The sequence below is a fragment of the Delphinapterus leucas genome, chromosome 9 (assembly GCF_059928025.1).
Source record: "Delphinapterus leucas isolate spDelLeu-1000000601 "Yukka" chromosome 9, BTC_Dleu_Yukka2, whole genome shotgun sequence".
Lineage (NCBI taxonomy): Eukaryota > Metazoa > Chordata > Mammalia > Artiodactyla > Monodontidae > Delphinapterus > Delphinapterus leucas.
In genome coordinates, this window is record NC_143137.1 from 61,540,914 (window position 1) to 61,559,195 (window position 18,282).

At 34.9% G+C, this 18,282-nt stretch overlaps 1 protein-coding gene across 2 annotated transcripts in view; it reads left to right on the forward strand.

Annotated features, from left to right (window-relative positions):
* The window catches only part of GLCCI1 (glucocorticoid induced 1), a 122,470-nt gene that overhangs the window by 62,046 nt on the left and 42,142 nt on the right, over positions 1 to 18,282 (forward strand). For both annotated transcript variants that reach the window (XM_022586792.3, XM_022586799.3), the window contains exon 3: positions 2,912 to 2,998. In XM_022586792.3, the coding sequence (XP_022442500.1) occupies positions 2,912 to 2,998 (87 nt within the window). The remainder of the gene's footprint in view (positions 1 to 2,911; positions 2,999 to 18,282) is intronic.

An 18,282-nucleotide genomic window follows, 5' to 3' on the forward strand; every position in this document is an offset into this window, starting at 1 on the left:
AAATGCCCATCGACAGACGAATGGATAAAGAAGTTGTGGCACATATGGAATGGAATTTTACTCCATTCAATGGAGTAAATGGAATTTTACAATGGAATTTTACTCAGCCATAAAAAAGAACGTAATTGAGTCATTTGTAGAGATGTGGATGGATCTAGAGACTGTCATACAGAGTGAAGTCAGAAAGAGAAAAACAAATACCGTATATTAATGCATGTATGTGCGTTATATATATAATTATTATATTATATATATTATATATAATATATTAATATATTATTATTACATTATTAATTATAATATTGTTATTAATTAATAATAGCATGTAATTATAATATTGATTATTATTAATATTATTAATAATATATTATATATATAATAATATTAACACATGTGTGTAGAAAATTGGTACAGATGAACCGGTTTGCAGGGCAGAAGTTGAGACACAGATGTAGAGAACAAACGTATGGACACCAAGGGGGGAAAACCACAGTGGAGTGGGGATGGTGGTGTGCTGAATTGGGCGATTAGGATTGACATGTATACATTGATATGTATAAAATTGATGACTAATAAAAATAAATAAAATAAAATTAATGATTAAATGTATAAAACCCTGCTCTCAATAGAACTTTATGCAGTGGTGGAAATGTGCTGTATCTTTGCTGTTCTGTATGGCAGCTGGTAGCCTCTAGCCACATGTGGTTATTGAGTATTTGAAACGTGCTAATGAGATTAAAGAACCGAAGTTTTTGTTTTATTTTCGTTAATTTAAATTTAAATTATTACATGTGGCTAGTAGCTTTTGTTTTGGACGATGCAGTCTTTAGAATATAATAGTATATACGTGCAATTAAAATGAAATTTTTCTTTGGGGATTATTTTTTGGAAAAGTTGAAACTATGATGAACATACTTAAACAATTTATATACATGTAATTTTATAGCCACATGAACTGAAAGGATTCTTCCAGTGGTTTTGTACTTTAAAAAAAAACTATATATTTTACTAGATAGATTTCAGGAACATAAATATTCTTTTGTAGTTAGTTTTTATGTATTTCTTTTGTATAACCAATACTACATTCTGAAATAATCAAATAGGTTTTCACATTCAATTTTAAAAAAAGAATGACAATAGGAAGAAAGAAGATACTCTGAGATGAGACCTCAGATTTAGTTTCATTTGCCAGTGGTGTGCCTGGCAGTATTAAGGCATTTGCAGAATTTTTGTGGCTACTGATTTAACTCTAAGTTGGAGATACAGTTTATGTAAATTTCCTTTGAAAAAGTTAGAGCCATACAAAATGAAAATAGTGTTACAAATGTTTTTGTTAATTATGGAACATGTCAGAAATTTTATTCATTTTCTGTGACTATGCTTTTGAGTTTTAAACATTGTGATCCTTATGATGAGAGCAATGCCTCTGCTTGGTAGAAAGGTAAAAGTATTAAGGGATATAAATTCTCGAAATAAAAGTTTGACTAAAACAAAGTCATAACTGAATAATTTTAGCATAAATTATTAAAGATATGACTACTTGGGGGGATTATTTTCAGAGTAGTTTTTCTTATCTAGGACTGAGATTAGGAAAATTTAATAACTAATTATTTGCAAGCAGTTTAATATATTAATACCTCTTATCTTTGCCATTACCAAGTGAATAAAATATTTTACTCAGTATTATGACTAAACAGTTTCACTTTAGTATTTGAACTGTTTAAGCAGTTTATGTGTATTTTTATTCAACTAGCATTCAATTGTTATTGGTTTTATTTTGCAGCATCATTACTTTTAAGAGGTGGTAATTATTTAAAACTTTGTCCACAAGCATTTTGAATTGTATAGAACTGATGGCTTCTTCATAAGTTGTGTATTATGTAAAGTCACAGGTGCAGCCTCAATATGAATGATGAACTTTTCTGTATGTAATAAAAACTAATTTTTGAAGCAATATATATTTACATTGGGTTGGCCAAAAAGTTCGTTAGGGTTTTTTCCCTAAGATGTTACAGAAAAACCCCAGTGAACTTTTGGCTTACCCAATATTTATATATGATAATCATTACCCTGTATCTGTCTTAAAATAGTGGTTTTAACTTGCCCTAAGTTGCGTTACACTAAGAGTCTTCTCATATATTAAGGATGGTAGTTTAATATTTTTTAATTTTTAATACAAGTACTAAATGATCTTACTATTTGGCATTTAGTGTTTTGTGTTATGTTTGGATGTAGTGTCTGTTATAGGTTAAATCACTGAAAATGAAGTTTTAGGTAAAAGCAATTCTGTTTTCTGCCATGTAGCTCAGGTTTTCTTTAAGATGCATTGTTTTAAATTATAGTCAGTTTAGCTTAATCTTGTTTATTTTTATAATAACTATTTTTATAGTAACTTTATATTTTTATGTAAAGATGCTTGATGTTTTTCAAAAAAGGATACTATTATTAACACACTCTTTCCTGAGTATAGAAAGAATATAGTACATTCAACCCTTTACCTAACTAAATATTTGACATGTAGGTCATCTGTAACCCCACTGCTTCTAAGCATGTTCTGTTAATCTTACTTCTCTTTAGTAAACATAACATTTCATAATTAGTTTGCCTATTCTCTTTAAAAACACCAATATGCATATTTCACAGTTCTCTTTGAATTTGATAAATTTAATGTTGATGTAAAAAACCAAATGTTTTGAGTAACATTACTCAGAAACATCTTAGATTGATCATATCTAATTCAGAATAATAAACATTTCACAGGGTCATGAAAGTCTTAGCTTTTAAGGCATCCTAGTATTCAGTATAACCCTTTAATTGGTATGTGCTAAGATTTTGAAATATGTTTGATTTGCTGTGAGATTAAGGATAGAGGCAAAATTCTTTATTTTTTATTTTACTTATTTTTTTAAAGACACCTAGCTGTTGGGTAGAAGAAGGAACAGAAAAGAGATCACATCAGCGTTCTGCATCATGGGGAAGTGCTGATCAACTAAAAGAGGTAAGTCACTTCTGTTTTCAGTCTATGTGCTGCTTTGGTCCTAGCAAATTATCTTAACTATTTCCTGAATATAATGATACTTCCTATATTTGTGATAAACTTACCTCTCTCAGAGTTTTAAGGGTTGCCTTCCACATTTTGGTGAACAATTCTGAGTTTACATTATTTGTGCCCTTCATATTCTTTATAAATATTTCTTATGTACCCACTCAGCTTTTGCCTTTCCAGAATGAAGTCTGATTTTATGTAATTTTGTCTTGTTTATTTGTTATATTTTGTTCCCACTTCAGCTTTCTTATTCTTGAGTTACTGCAACTAGAACTATAGATCACAATTTTTACAAAGGTAGGATAGTGTTTTCTGTTTCTTATAATTTTTTAATGATATCCAGCATATTGTTGCCCTTTGAGACCCGATAGTATAGTGGAATCCATGTCTTTGAGAAAGTTATTATAACCCATTCCCTTATGAATAACCCAAATTATGATAATTTTATGTATTAATATATTTTTTGATTATTTTCCTGTAGTGTTATCTTTTATCCATCTAAATTCTTATTTGCTTTTATAAAATTACAGAAACTTAGAGTTGGAAGGTCATCTAGTCCATCTCCTATATAAACACTCCTTCTTAGAAAACATTCATCTAGTCTATTACAGTCATTCTCAGTGAGAAAAGCTTATCACTTTGCAAGAAAACCAAACCAGTTCTGTTTGTTGCCCCTTAAGTTGTTAGTTTATTTTGTACTATATTGAACTGAAAATTATACCCCTAAGTTTTGACTCTGCCCTCTGTATCAATATTGAATAAGTCTAATTTGAAAGGTTTGCAATATGTCATTTTCCTCCAGAGTAAACACTGACATTTCTCTCAAATATATTTCATATGCCATAGTATCCATACCTCTTAGTATCATTTTCATATACTATAGGTTATCAGTATTTCTTATATACTGTGGTGTCTGGACTGAATAGATATAGTAGTCTATTAGCATGATTTTGCCTGTGATTGTATTACATTTTTAGGAACTTCTTTGTATTATTGATGTACAGAAATCCTCAACTCCTATCTATGCACACAAACACATATGCGCAAAATCAGTTTTTCCCAACAGCAACAAAAAACAAAGGAAGCTGAGTCTGATATATCTAGTCTAAAATAGGTACATATCTATGCACAGAATATTGAGTAATATTGAATAAAAAGCAAATTTGCTCTTTTATCTTAGAGGTAAATACAATCTCAAAGTTATAGCCAAGATTAGGTATAGTTGACTTTGGACTACAGCAATACATGATATACACTATTAAAAAAGAAATGGCTGACATGACTGAGTGAGAGATTTAATTACTTTCCTCGCAAAGCAATCATAAAGCTGGACAAAACTGTCAAAACAAATTCATCACTCTGGAAATCAACCAAATAAATTGAGAAACTTTATTCATGAAAAGTACTGAACTCAGGGTAAGAATCGTAGCTGCAAACAAATAGGGAGGACCAATGGCTCTGCTAGTCTGAGATTGTGGTCTAATTTGTGACAAGCAACAGACTCATGGAGTAGCAGGATTTTATAGAGAGTTCTAGGAGGTAAGACAATCTTGGGGGCTTGGTAAGTTCACCACATATCACAGGTTGATTGGAGGCTGTAGACAGGCACAGCAGAATATCAAGTGGGCCCAGTCACCCACGTATCACTGGTTAGTGGAGCCTAAGAATATCTGGAAAGGAGATCAAACAGGCCTAGTGGTAGTAAAATCTGAGGCCAACTTTTAAAAGGCCCAAACTTTCAATGCACTCCTCATTTCACACACAAATCCTCATTCAAATACACACACATCCTGAGAGTGGAAGCTTTACTGGATTGAGATGTTTGAGTAAAATCTCTGAATAGTTTTTGGCTAAACACTAAGGTGACACTGGAGACCAGCTTAAAAAGGTCTTAAAAAGCCAGTCATAGAAAGAAAAATGAGGGGGGGGAAACGGAGTAGAGATATCAGCAACCACACATGGTGGGGAAAACAGACTTTCAGTCCATCAGCCACCCTCAAGAGAAAATCAGAATCTAGAGTTGCTCCAATATATTATCTAAAATGTCCAACATTCAACAAAAAATTTATAGAGATAAGCAAAGAAACAAGAAAGGATGACCCATAGTTAAGGAAAAAAAGAAAACAGTCAATAGAAACTGTATCTAAGTGTCTCCATATATGTTGGATTTAGCAGACTAAAACATCAAAGCAGCTATTATAAGTATGTTCAAAGAACTAAAGAAAACCATGTTTAAAGCATCAAAGGGAAGTAGGACCACAGTGACGCAATGAATAAAGAATTTCCACATAGATGTAATTATTATAAAAAATATACAAACAGAAACTGTAGCATTAAAAAGTATAGTAATTAAAAAAAATTCACTAGATGAGTTTGATAGAAGATTTAAGATGGCAGAAGGATCAGTGAATTTGAATATAGGTCAGGAGAATTTATATACTCTGAAAGAACAGAGGGAAAACGATTGAAGAAAAGTCAAGCCTCAGAGGCCTGTGGGGAAACATTAAGTTCATACATATACACATAATGGGAGACTGAGGGGAGGAGAGGGGAGTTAAAAAATATTTGAAGAGATAATGGCAGAAAACTTTCCAGATCTGATGAAACACAATCTATATAGATTCAAGAAGCTCAACAAACCCCAAGTAGGAAAACACGCAGAGCTGCACATAGACACATCATAGTTAAACTGTTGAAAGCTAAAGGAAAAGAGAAAATCTTGAAGCTGGAAGAAGAAAATGACTCATTACACATAGGGGACCAATAATACATTTAACAACTGGTATTTTTCATCAGAAACAGTGGAAACCATAAAGCATGACATATTCAAAGTGCTAAAAGAAAAATATCAACCAAGGATTCTATATTCAGAAAACCCAGTCTTTTAAAACAAAGGTGAAATAAAGTATTCCTGGATAAACAAAGATTGAGAGACTTTCCTGCTACTAGACTGTCTTACAAGAAATACTGAAGGTACTGACTCCAGTTTAATTCAAATCAATAGGAAGAATTGAAGAGTGTTGGCAAATATGTGGGTAAATATAAAACAGTCTATAGATAGATTTTTCTCATTTTTCTAAGACTATGTAAAACAATAATTCTAACACTGTTGGGTTTATAACATATACATTTAATATATATGACAATAATAACAAAAGAAAACAAGGGAAAAGACATATTTTGGAATATAGTTTCTCTTTTACTGGAATTAAATATTATTTTGAAGTAAATTATAATAAATTAGAATTCATGTTATAATCCCTACAGCAGTTGCTAACAAAATAACTCTATAAGAATAGGAAATAAAAAGTATCAGAAATGGATTAAAAAGATACAATAAAAAATATTTATCACAAAAGAAAGCAGTATAGGAGGAAGAGAGAAATACAAAAGATGTGACAAATAGAAAAATAGCAAAATGGCAGGAATAAATCTATTTAACTGATTACATTAAATGTGAATGGAGTGAACATTATATTCAAAAGGCAGAGATTGTCAAACTGGATAAAAAAGCAACACTCAGCTATATGTTATCTATAAGAAACACATGTTAGATTCCAAGACACAAATAGGTTGAAAGTAAAAAGATGGGGAAAGATACACAATGAAAACAGTAATGATAAGGAAACATCAAGACAAAATAGACTTTAAGACAAGAAGTATTACTGCAGACAAATAGAGACATTTCATAATGATTAAAGGTCAGTACATTCAGGAAGATATAGCAGTCAAAAATTGTATGTACATCTAACAACAGTCTCAAAATGCATGAAGCAAAACTGTGGAAGGAGAAATTCAGTTTCTCTAATTGGGGATTTCAATACCTTACTCTCAATACTTTAAAGAACTACTAAGTAGGTAGAAATCAGCAAGGAGATAGAGGAGTTCAACAGTATCATCAGTCCGTTTGACCTAACTGACATACATAGAAAACTCTACCCATTGACTGCAGAATACATATTCTTTTCAAACACGTGTGAAACATTTTCTGGGTGAGACTATATACTGGGCCATAAAACAACTCTCAGTAGGTTACACAGGACTGAAGTCATATAACAGAAAGAAATCTTAAACAAACCCAAATATTTGTCAATTAAAGAACACTTACCTAATACCACAGGGAAATTTTAAATATTTAAATAAATGACAGCAAAAAGACAACTTAGAATTTATGTGTACAGATAAAGCAATGCTTCAAGGAAAACTTATACCTTAAGTGCATATATAAGAAAAAGAGAAAATTCTCAAATCATTACTTTAAGCTTCTATCTTAAGAAACCAGACAAAGAAGAGCAAAGCAGAGCAAAAGCAAACAGAGGAAGGAAATGATAAAGAATATAGCAAAAACCAATGAAACAGAAAAATACTGGAAAAAAGCCAATAAAACTAAAAGTTGGTTCTTTGAAAAGATCAACAAGGTGGACAAACCTTTAGCTAGACTGACCAAGAAAAAAAAACACACAAATTACTAAAATCAGCAGTGAAAGGGGTGACATTACTACCAACCTTACATAACTTAAAAGTATTATAATGGAATATTATAATCAAATTTATGTCATCAATTTAGAAAATAAGCCAAAATGGATAAAATTCCAGCAAGACACAAATTACTAGAAATAAATTACCAAGACTGATTTAAGAACAAATAGAAAATATGAGCAGACTTGTAACAAGTAAATAAATTGAATGAGGAATTAAAAATCTTCCCACAAAGAAAATCCCGGGATTGGATTTGGTGAATTCTGTCAAATATTCAAAGAAGAAACAATGTTAATCGTTCACAAACTCTTTCAGAAAATAAAAGAGAAGGGAGCACTTACCAATTCATTTTATAAGTCCAGAGTTATCTGATTTCAAAGGCAGGCAAAGACATTAACATTTCAGATCAATATCTCTCTTGAACGTAGATGCAAAAATCCTTAACAAAATATTAGCAAACCAAATCCAGCAACTTATATAAAGGATTATACACCAAAAACAAATGTGACTTGTTCCAGAAATGCAAAGTTCTTTTAAGATCCAAAATTCAATTAATGTAATAAACACTATATTAATAAAATAAAGAAACAAAACTGCATAATTATCTCAGTAGAGTCACAGAAAGCTTTTGCCAAAGTGCAGCATCCATTCATGATAAAAATCTCTAAACAAACCAGGAATAAAAAAGAATTTTCTCTGCCTGTTAAAGAGCATTTATGAAAAACGTACAGAGAATATCATATTCAATGGTGAAAGCAAGAATGCTTTCCTCTAAGATAAGAAATAAGATAGTGATGTCCACTGTCACCTTGTCACCACTTCTACTCACTTGCACAGGAGGTTATAGTCAGGCAAGAAAAATGAATAAAAGACATCCAGATTGTTAAGGAAGTGGTAAAACTGCCTTCATTCACAGATACATGATCCTATATGTAGAAATTATAGGGAACATACAAATATATTACTAGAACTAATACAAGTTTAGCAAGGTTGCAGAAAAAAAGATCAACATACAGAAATCAAGTGTTTGGTTGTTTGGCCTAGGCGACCCACCACTGGAGCTTACAGGCACTTTGGTGGGGTGAATGGTGGACTCTGGGGGGGTTCACACCAAGGAGTACTCCCCAGAACTTCTGCTGCCAGTGTCCTTGTCCCTGCGGTGAGCCACAGCCGCCCCCTGCCTCTGCAGCCGACCTTCCAACGCTAGCAGGAGGATCGAATGTGCTGTCACAGTTGTGAAAACTGATTAAAGGTAGAGTCTATGCGACCAGAGGGCAGACAGCAGAAGCAAAAAGAACTATAATCCTGCAGCCTGTGGAACAAAAACCATATTCACAGAAAGATCGACAAAAGGAAAAGGCAGAGTACTATGTACCAGATGAAGGAACAAGATAAAACACCAGAAAACCAACTAAATGCAGTGGAGATAGGCAACCTCCTAGAAAAAGGATTCAGAATGATGACAGTGACGATGATACAGGACCTCAGAAAAAGATTGAAGGCAAAGATCAAGAAGATGCAAGAAATGTTTAACAAAGATCTAGAAGAATTAAAGAACAAACAGACAGAGATGAACAATAGAATAACTGAAATGAAAAATACACTAGAAGGAATCAATAGCAGAATAACTCAGGCAGAAGAACAGATAACTGACCTGGAAGACATAATGGTGAAAATCACTTCCGTGGAACAGAATAAAGAAAAAAGAATGAAAAGAAATGAAGACAGCCTAAGAGACCTCTGGGACAACATTAAACGCAACAACATTTGCATTATAGGGGCCCCAGAAGGAGAAGAGAGAAAGAGCCTGAGAAAATATTTGAAGAGATTATAGTCAAAAACGTCCCTAACAGGGGAAAGGAAATAGCCACCCAGGTTCAGGAAGCACAGAGACTCCCAGGCAAGATAAACCCAAGGAGAAACACGCCGACACACATAGTAATCAAATTGACAAAAATTAAAGACAATCAAAAATGATTAAAAGCAACAAGGGAAAAACAACAAATAACATACAAGGGAACTCCCATAAGGTTAATAGCTGATTTCTCAGCAGAAACTCTACAAGCCAGAAGGGACTGGCATGATATATTTAAAGTGGTGAAAGGGAAGAATCTACAAACAAGATTACTCTACCCAGCAAGGATCTCATTCACATTTGACGGAAAAATCAAAAACTTTACAGACAAGCAATAGGAAAGAGAATTCAGCACCACCAAACCAGCTCTACAACAAATGCTAAAGGAACTTGTCTTAGTGGGAAACACAAGAGAAGAAAAGGACCTACAAAAGCAAACCCATAACAATTAAGAAAAAGGTAATAGGAACATATATCAATAATTGCCTTAAATGTGAATGCATTAAATGCGCCAACCAAAAGACACAGGCTTGCTGAATGAATACAAAAACAAGACCCATATACATCCCATCTACAAGGGACCCACTTCAGACCTAGGGACACATACAGACTCAAAGTGAGGGGATAGAAAAAGATATTCCATGCAAATGGAAATCAAAGCTGGAATAGCAATACTCATATCAGATAAAATAGACTTTAAAATAAAGAATGTGACAAGAGACAAAGAAGGACACTACATAATGATCAAGGGATCAATCCAAGAAGAAGATAAAACAATTATAAATATATGTGCACCCAACATAGTAGCACCTCAATACATAAGGCAGCTGCTAACAGCTGTAAAAGAGGAAATCGACAGTAATACAATGGACAGATCATCCAAAATGAAAATAAATAAGGAAACAGAAGCTTTAAATGACACAATAGACCAGATAGATTTAATTGATATTTATAGGACATTCCATCCAAAAACAGCAGATTACACTTTCCTCTCAAGTGTGCATGGAACATTCTCCAGGATAGATCACATCTTGGGTCACAAATCAAGCCTCAGTAAATTTAAGAAAATTGAAATCATTATCAAGCATCTTTTCTAACCACAACTCTATGGATCAGAAATGAATTACAGGGAAAAACACATAAAAAACACAAACACATGGAGGCTCAACAATACGTTACTAAATAACCAAGAGGTCACTGAAGAAATCAAAGAGGAAATCAAAAAATACCTAGAGACAAATGACAATGAAAACATGACGATCCAAAACCTATGGGATGCAGCAAAAGCAGTTCTAAGAGGGAAGTTTATAGCTATACAAGCCTACCTAAAGAAACAAGAAAAATCTCAAGTAAATAATCTCACCTTACACCTAAAGGAACTAGAGAAAGAAGAACAAACAAAACTCAAAGTTAGCAGAAGGAAAGAAATCATAAAGATCAGAGTAGAAAAAAACAAAGAAAAGCATAGCAAAGATCAATAAAACTAAAAGCTGGTTCTTTGAGAAGTTAAACAAAATTGATAAACCATTAGCCAGACTCATCAAGAAAAAGAGGGAGAGGACTCAAATCAATAAAATTAGAAATGAAAAAGAAGTTACAACAGACACTGCAGAAATACAAATACAAAGCATCCTAAGAGACTACTACAAGCAACTCTATGCCAATAAAATGGACAACCTGGAAGAAATGAACAAATTCTTAGAAAGGTATAACCTTCCAAGACTGAACCCGGAAGAAACAGAAAATATGAACAGACCAATCCCAAGTAATGAAATTGAAACTGTGATTAAAAATCTTCCAACAAACAAAAGTCCAGGGTCAGATGCCTTCACAGGTGACTTCTATCAAACATACAGAGAAGAGCTAACACCCATCCTTCTCAAAGTCTTCCCAAAAATTGCAGAGGAAGGAACACTCCCAAACTCATTCTATGAGGCCACCATCACCCTGACACCAAAACCAGACAAAGATACTCCAAAGAAGAAAATCACAGAAAAATATCACTTATGAATAGAGATGCAAAAATCCTCAGCAAAATACTAGCAAACAGAATCCAACAACACACTAAAAGGATCATATGCCATGATCAACTGGGATTTATTCCAAGGATGCAAGGATTCTTCAATATATGCAAATCAAAGAATGTGATACACTGTATTAACAAATTGAAGAATGAAAACCATATGATCATCTCAATAGATGCAGAAAAAGCTTTTGACAAAATTCAACATCCATTTATGATAAAAACTCTCCAGTAAATGGGCATAGAGGGAACCTACCTCAACATAATAAAGGCTATGTACGACAAACCCACAGCAAACATCATTCTCAATGGTGAAAAACTGAAAGCATTTCCTCTACCATCAGGAACAAGACAAGGCTGTCCACTCTCACCAGTATTATTCAACATAGTGTTGGAAGTCCTAGCCACGGCAATCAGAGAAGAAAAAGAAATAAAAGGAATACAAATTGGAAAAGAAGAAGTAAAACTGTCACTGTTTGCAGATGACGTGACACTATACATAGAGAATCCTAAAGATGCCACCAGAAAACTACTAAAGCTAATCAATGAATTTGGTAAAGTTGCAGGTTACAAAATTAATGCACAGAAATCTCTTGCATTCCTATACACTAACAATGAAAGATCAGAAGGAGAAATTAGGGAAACAATCCCATTCACTATTGCAGCAAAAAGAATAAAACACCTAGGAATAAACCTGCCTAAGGAGGTAAAAGACCTGTAGTCAGAAAACTATAAGACACTGATAAAAGAAATCAAAGGTGACACAAATGGAGAGATATACCTGTTCTTGGATTGGAAGAATCAATATTGTGAAAATGACTATACTACACAAAGCAATCTACAGATTCAGTGCATTACCTATCAAATTGCCAATGGCATTTTTTACAGAAGTAGAAGAAAAAATCTTCAAATTTGTATGGAGACACAAAAGACCCCGAATAACCAAAGCAATCTTGAGGGGGAAAAAACGGAACTGGAGGAATCATGCTCCCTGACTTCAAACTATACTACAATGCTACAGTAATCAAGATACTATGGTACTGGCACAAAAACAGAAATATAGATAAATGGAATAGGATTAGAAGCCCAGAGATAAACCCATGCACATATGGTTACCTTATCTTTGACAAAGGAGGCAAGAATATACAATGGAGAAAAGACAGTCTCTTCAATAAGTGGTGCTAGGAAAACTGGGCAGCTACGTGTAAAAGAATGAAATTAGAACACTCTCTAACACCATACACAAAAATAAACTCAAGGGCTTCCCTGGTGGTGCAGCGGTTAAGCATCTGCCTACCAATGCAGGGGACACAGGTTCAAGCCCTGGTCCGGGAAGATCCCACATGCCATGGAGCAGCTAAGCCAGTGTGCCACAACTACTGAGCCTGCGCTTTAGAGCCCACGAGCCACAACTACTGAAGGCCGCGTGCCTAGAGCCCATGCTCTGCAACAAGAGAAGCCACCGCAATGAGAAGCACGTGCACTACAATGAAGAGTAGCCCCACTCCCTGCAACTAGAGGAAGCCTGCACGCAGCAGCAAAGGCCCAATGCAGCTAAAAATAAATAAATAAAATAAATTAATAAACTAAAAAAAACCCCAAAACTCAAAATGGATTAAAGACCTAAATGTAAGACTAGACACTGTAAAACTCTTGGAGGAAAACATAGGAAGAACACTCTTTGACATAAATCACAGCAGGATCTTTTTTGACCCACCTCATAGAGTAATGGAAATAAAAACAGAAATAAACAAATGGGACCTAATGAAACTTAAAGCTTTTGCACAGCAAAGGAAACTGTAAACAAGATGAAAAGACAGCCCTCACAATGGGAGAAAATACTTGCAAAGGAGTCACTGGACAAAGGATTAATCTCCACAATATATAAACAGCTCGTGCAGCTCAATATTAATAAACAGCCCAATTTAAAAATGGGCAGAAGACCTAAATAGACATTTCTCCAAAGAAGACATACAGATGGCCAAGAAGCACATGAAAAGCTGCTCAACATCACTAATTATTAGAGAAATGCAAATCAAAACTACAATGAAGGTATCACCTCACACTGTTTAGAATGGACATCATCAAAAAATCTACAAACAATAAGTGCTGGAGAGGGTGTGGAGAAAGGGAACCCTCTTGCACTGTTCTTTTTTTTTTTTTCAAACACAGACTTTTTAAAATTTATATTTTTTACAGCAGGTTCTTATTAGTTATCCATTTTATACATATTAGTGTATATATGTCAATCCCAATTGCCCAATTCATCACACCACCACCACCACTGCCCCCCGCCACTTTCTGCCCTTGGTGTCCATACATTTTTTTTTCTTTCTCTGATTGCTTTAGGTGTAAGGTTAGGTTGTTTATTTGAGATTTTTCTTGATTCTTGAGGTGGGACTGTATTTTTGATTTCCTCTTTGATTTCTTCAGTGATCTCTTGGTTATTTAGTAACGTATTGTTTAGCCTCCATGTGTTCGTGTTTTTTACATTTTTTTTCCCTGTAATTCATTTCTAATCTCATAGCATTGTGGTCAGAAAAGATGCTGGATATGATTTCAATTTTCTTAAATTTACTGTGGCTTGCATTGTGACCCAAGATGTGATCTATGCTGGAGAATTTTCCATGTGCACTTGAGAAGAAAGTGTAATCTGCTGTTTTCGGATGGAATGTCCTATAAATATGAATTACATCTATCTGGTCTGTTGTGTCATTTAAAGCTTGTGTTTCCTTGTTAATTTTCTGTCTGGATGATCTGTCCACTGGTGTAAGTGAGGTGTCAAAGTCCCCCACTATTATTGTGTTACTGTCGATTTCCTCTTTTATAGCTGTTAGCATTTGCCTTATGTATTGAGGTGCTCCTATGTTGGTTGCATATATATTTATAATTGTTATATCTTCTTCTTGGATTGATCCCTTGATCATTATGTAGTGTCCTTCCTTGCCTCTTGTTACATTTTTTCTTTTAAAGTCTATTTTATCTGATATGAGTATTGCTACTCCAGGTTTCTTTTGATTTCCATTTGCATGGAATATCTTTTTCCATCCCCTCACTTTCAGTCTGTATGTGTCCCTAGGTCTGACGTGGGTCTATTGTAGATTGCATATATATGGGTCTTGTTTTTGTGTCCATTCAGCGAGCCTATGTCTTTTGGTTGGAGCATTTAATCCATTCACGTTTAAGGTAATTATCGATATGTATGTTCCTATTACCATTTTCTTAATTGTTATGGGTTTGTTTTTGTAGGTCCTTTTCTTCTGTTACGTTTCCCACTTAGAGAAGTTCCTATAGCCTTTGTTGTAGAGCCGGTTTGGTGGTGCTGAATTCTCTTAGCTTCTGCTTGTCTGTGAAGCTTTTGATTTCTCCATGGAATCTGAATGAGATCCTTGCCGGGTAGAATAATCTTGGTTGTAGGTTCTTTCCTTTCATCACTTTAAATATATCATGCCACTCCCTTATGGCTTGTAGAGTTTCTGCTGAGAAATCAGTGGTTAATGTTATGGGAGCTCCCTTGTATGTTATTTCTCATTTTTCCCTTGTTGCTTTCAGTAATTTTTCTTTGTCTTTAATTGTTATCAATTTGATTACTATGTGTCTTGGTGTGTTTCTCCTTCGGTTTATCCTGCCTGGGACTCTCTGTGCTTTCTGGACTTGGGTGGCTATTTCCTTTCCCATGTTAGGAAAGTTTTCGACTATAATCTCTTCAGATATTTTCTCTGGTCCTTCCTCTCTCTCTTCGCCTTCTGGGACCCCTATAATGCGAATGTTGTTGCCTTTAATGTTGTCCCAGAGGTCTCTTAGGCTGTCTTCATTTCATTCTTTTTTCTTTATTCTGTTCTGCAGCAGTGAATTCCACCATTCTGTCTTCCAGGTCACTTATCCGTTCTGCTGCCTCAGTTTTTCTGCTCTTGATTCCTTCTAGTGTATTTTCATTTCAGTTATTGTATTGTTCAGCTCTGTTTGTTTTTTCTTTAATTCTTATAGGTGTTTGTTGTTTAATTCTTCTAGGTCTGTGTTAAACATGTCTTGCATCGTCTTGATCTTTGCCTCCATTCTTTTTCCAAGGTCCTGGATCACCTTCACTATCATTATTCTGAATTCTTTTTCTGGAAGGTTGCCTATCTCCGCTTTATTTAGTTGTTTTTCTGGGGTTTTTTCTTGTTCCTTTATCTGGTACATAGCTCTCTGCCTTTTCATCTTGTCTGTCTTTCTGTGAATGTGGTTTTTGTTCCACAGGCTGCAGGACTGTAGTTCTTCTTGCTTCTGCTGTCTGCCCTCTGGTGGATGAGGCTATCTACGAGGCTTGTGCAAGTTTCCTGTTGGGAAGGTTGGATACAGCTTGGTGTTGCTCTGGTGGGCAGAGCTCAGTAAAACTTTAATCCACTTGTCTGATGATTGGTGGGGCTGGGTTCCTTACCTGTTGGTTGTTTGGCCTGAGGTGACCCAACAGTGGAGCCTACCTGGCTCTTTGGTTGGGCCAATGGTGGACTCTGGGAGGGCTCATGCCAAGGAATACTTCCCAGAACTTCTGCTGTCAGTGTCCGTGTCCCCACAGTGAGCTACAGCCACCCCCCACCTCTGCAGGAGACCCTCCAACACTAGCAGGTAGGTCTGATTCAGTCTCCTGCGGGATCACTGCTCCTACCCCTGGGTCCCGATATGCACACTACTTTGTGTGTGCCCTCCAAGAGTGGAGTCTCTGTTTCCCCCAGTCCTGTTGAAGTCCTGCAGTCAAATCCCGCTAGCCTTCAAAGTGTGATTCTCTAGGAATTCCTCCTCCTTTGCCAGACCCCCAGGTTGGGAAGCCTGAAATGAGGCTCAGAACCTTCACTCCAGTGGGTGGACTTCTGTGGTATAAGTGTTTTCCAGTTTGTGAGCCAGCCACCCAGCAGTTATGGGAATTGATTTTATTGTGACCCCTGCTACCGTCTCATTGTGGTTTCTTGTTTGTATTTGGATGTGGGGTATCTTTTTTGCTGAGTTCCAGTGTCTTCCTGTCGATGATTGTTCAGCAGTTACTTGCGATTCCGGTGCTCTCGCAAGAGGGAGTGAGCGCACGTCCTTCTACTCCACTATCTTCTCCTCTTGCACTGTTGGTGGGAATGTAAATTGATACAGCCACTATGGAGAACAGTATGGAGGTTCCTTAAAAAACTAAAAATAGAATTACTATATGACCCAGCAATCCCGCTCCTGGGCATATACCCAGAGAAAACCATAATTCAAAAAGACACATGCACCCCAATGTTCATTGCAGCACTGTTTACAATAGCTAGGTCATGGAAGGAACCTAAATGCCCATCGACAGATGAATTGATAAAGCAGAGGTGGTACATATATACAATGGAATATTACTCAGCCATAAAAAGGAACGAAATTGGGTCATTTGTAGAGATGGGGATGGACCGAGAGGCTGTCATACAGAGTGAAGTAAGTCAGAATAACCAGTATTGTATATTAATACATATATGTGGAATCTATAAATATGGTACAGATGAACCAGTGTGCAAGGCCCAAATAGAGACACAAATGTAGAGAACAAACATATGGACACCAAGGTGGGTAAGCGGGGGAAGGCCTGGTGGTGGGATTAATTGGGAGATTGGGATTGATATACATACACTAATATGTGTAAAATAGATAATAAAAAAAGAAAGGAATCAAGCGTTTGTCTAGATATTAGATATGAACAATCCTCTAAATCAGAAAACAATTACAGTTGCATCAAAAATATTATAATATTTAGGAATAAATTAAACAACAGCAGTTCAAGATTTATACACTGAAAACAAAACACTGCTGGACAGTATTTTAAAAGATTTAAATAAATGGATAGACAGTTTGTTCATGGATTGGAAGACTCAGTATTATTATTAAAATGGTAATTCTCCCCAAATTGATTCAGTATAATCCCTGTTTTCTTCCCAGCGTTTTTGTTTTTGGTAAAAATTGACAAGCTTATACTAAAATTTATGTGGAAATGTGAAGGGCCTAGATTGGCCGAAAGTAATTTTGAAAAGAAGGAAAACTTTGGAGGACTTGCGTGGTACAATTTCAATACTTTCTTATAAATCTATATTAATAAATTTGGCAAAATATTAGCATAAAGAAGAAATATAGATAAATGATTCAAAATTGTGAATCAGTGAATAAACCCTTATATTTTATGGTCAGTTAATGGTCGACAAAGCTGCCAACGCAATTCAGTTGAAAAGGACAGCGTTTCTGGTAACTGGTACTGGAATAATTATATATTCATATATAGGAAAAATAGTTAGTCCTTGACGCTCACTATAGAGATAAATGAACTCAAAATGAATCATAGTCCTAAATATAAGCTCTAAAATTTTAGATCTTCTAGAAGACCTTGGATTAGGCAAGGCATTTTTAGATACAACACCAAGAGTAAGGCCATAAAAGAAAAAAAACTGAACTTCATTTAAATGAACGTTTACACTACATGACTAAAGGAATGATAAGACAAGCCCCAGACAGAAATATTAGCAAATCATATCTGATATAGGACTTATATCTGGAATGTATAAAGAACTCTTAAAAATCAGTAAGAAGACAATGCACTTAAAAGGCGAAGACTTTGATAGAAGTATTTCATCAAAGATGTATGGATGGAAAATGACCACATGAAAAGGTGTTCAACCTCATTAGGCAAATGCAGATTTAAACCATGAGATACAACTACACACCTACTACAATGACTGTAATTTAAATGACAGAAAATGCTGAGTGTTAGCAAGAATGAAGAGCATCTGGAACCCTCAGACATTGTTGGGAATATAAAATGATACAGCCAACTTTGGAAAACAGTTTAACAGTTTCTTTAAAAGTTAATCAGAAACTTTGCATATAACCTAGAAA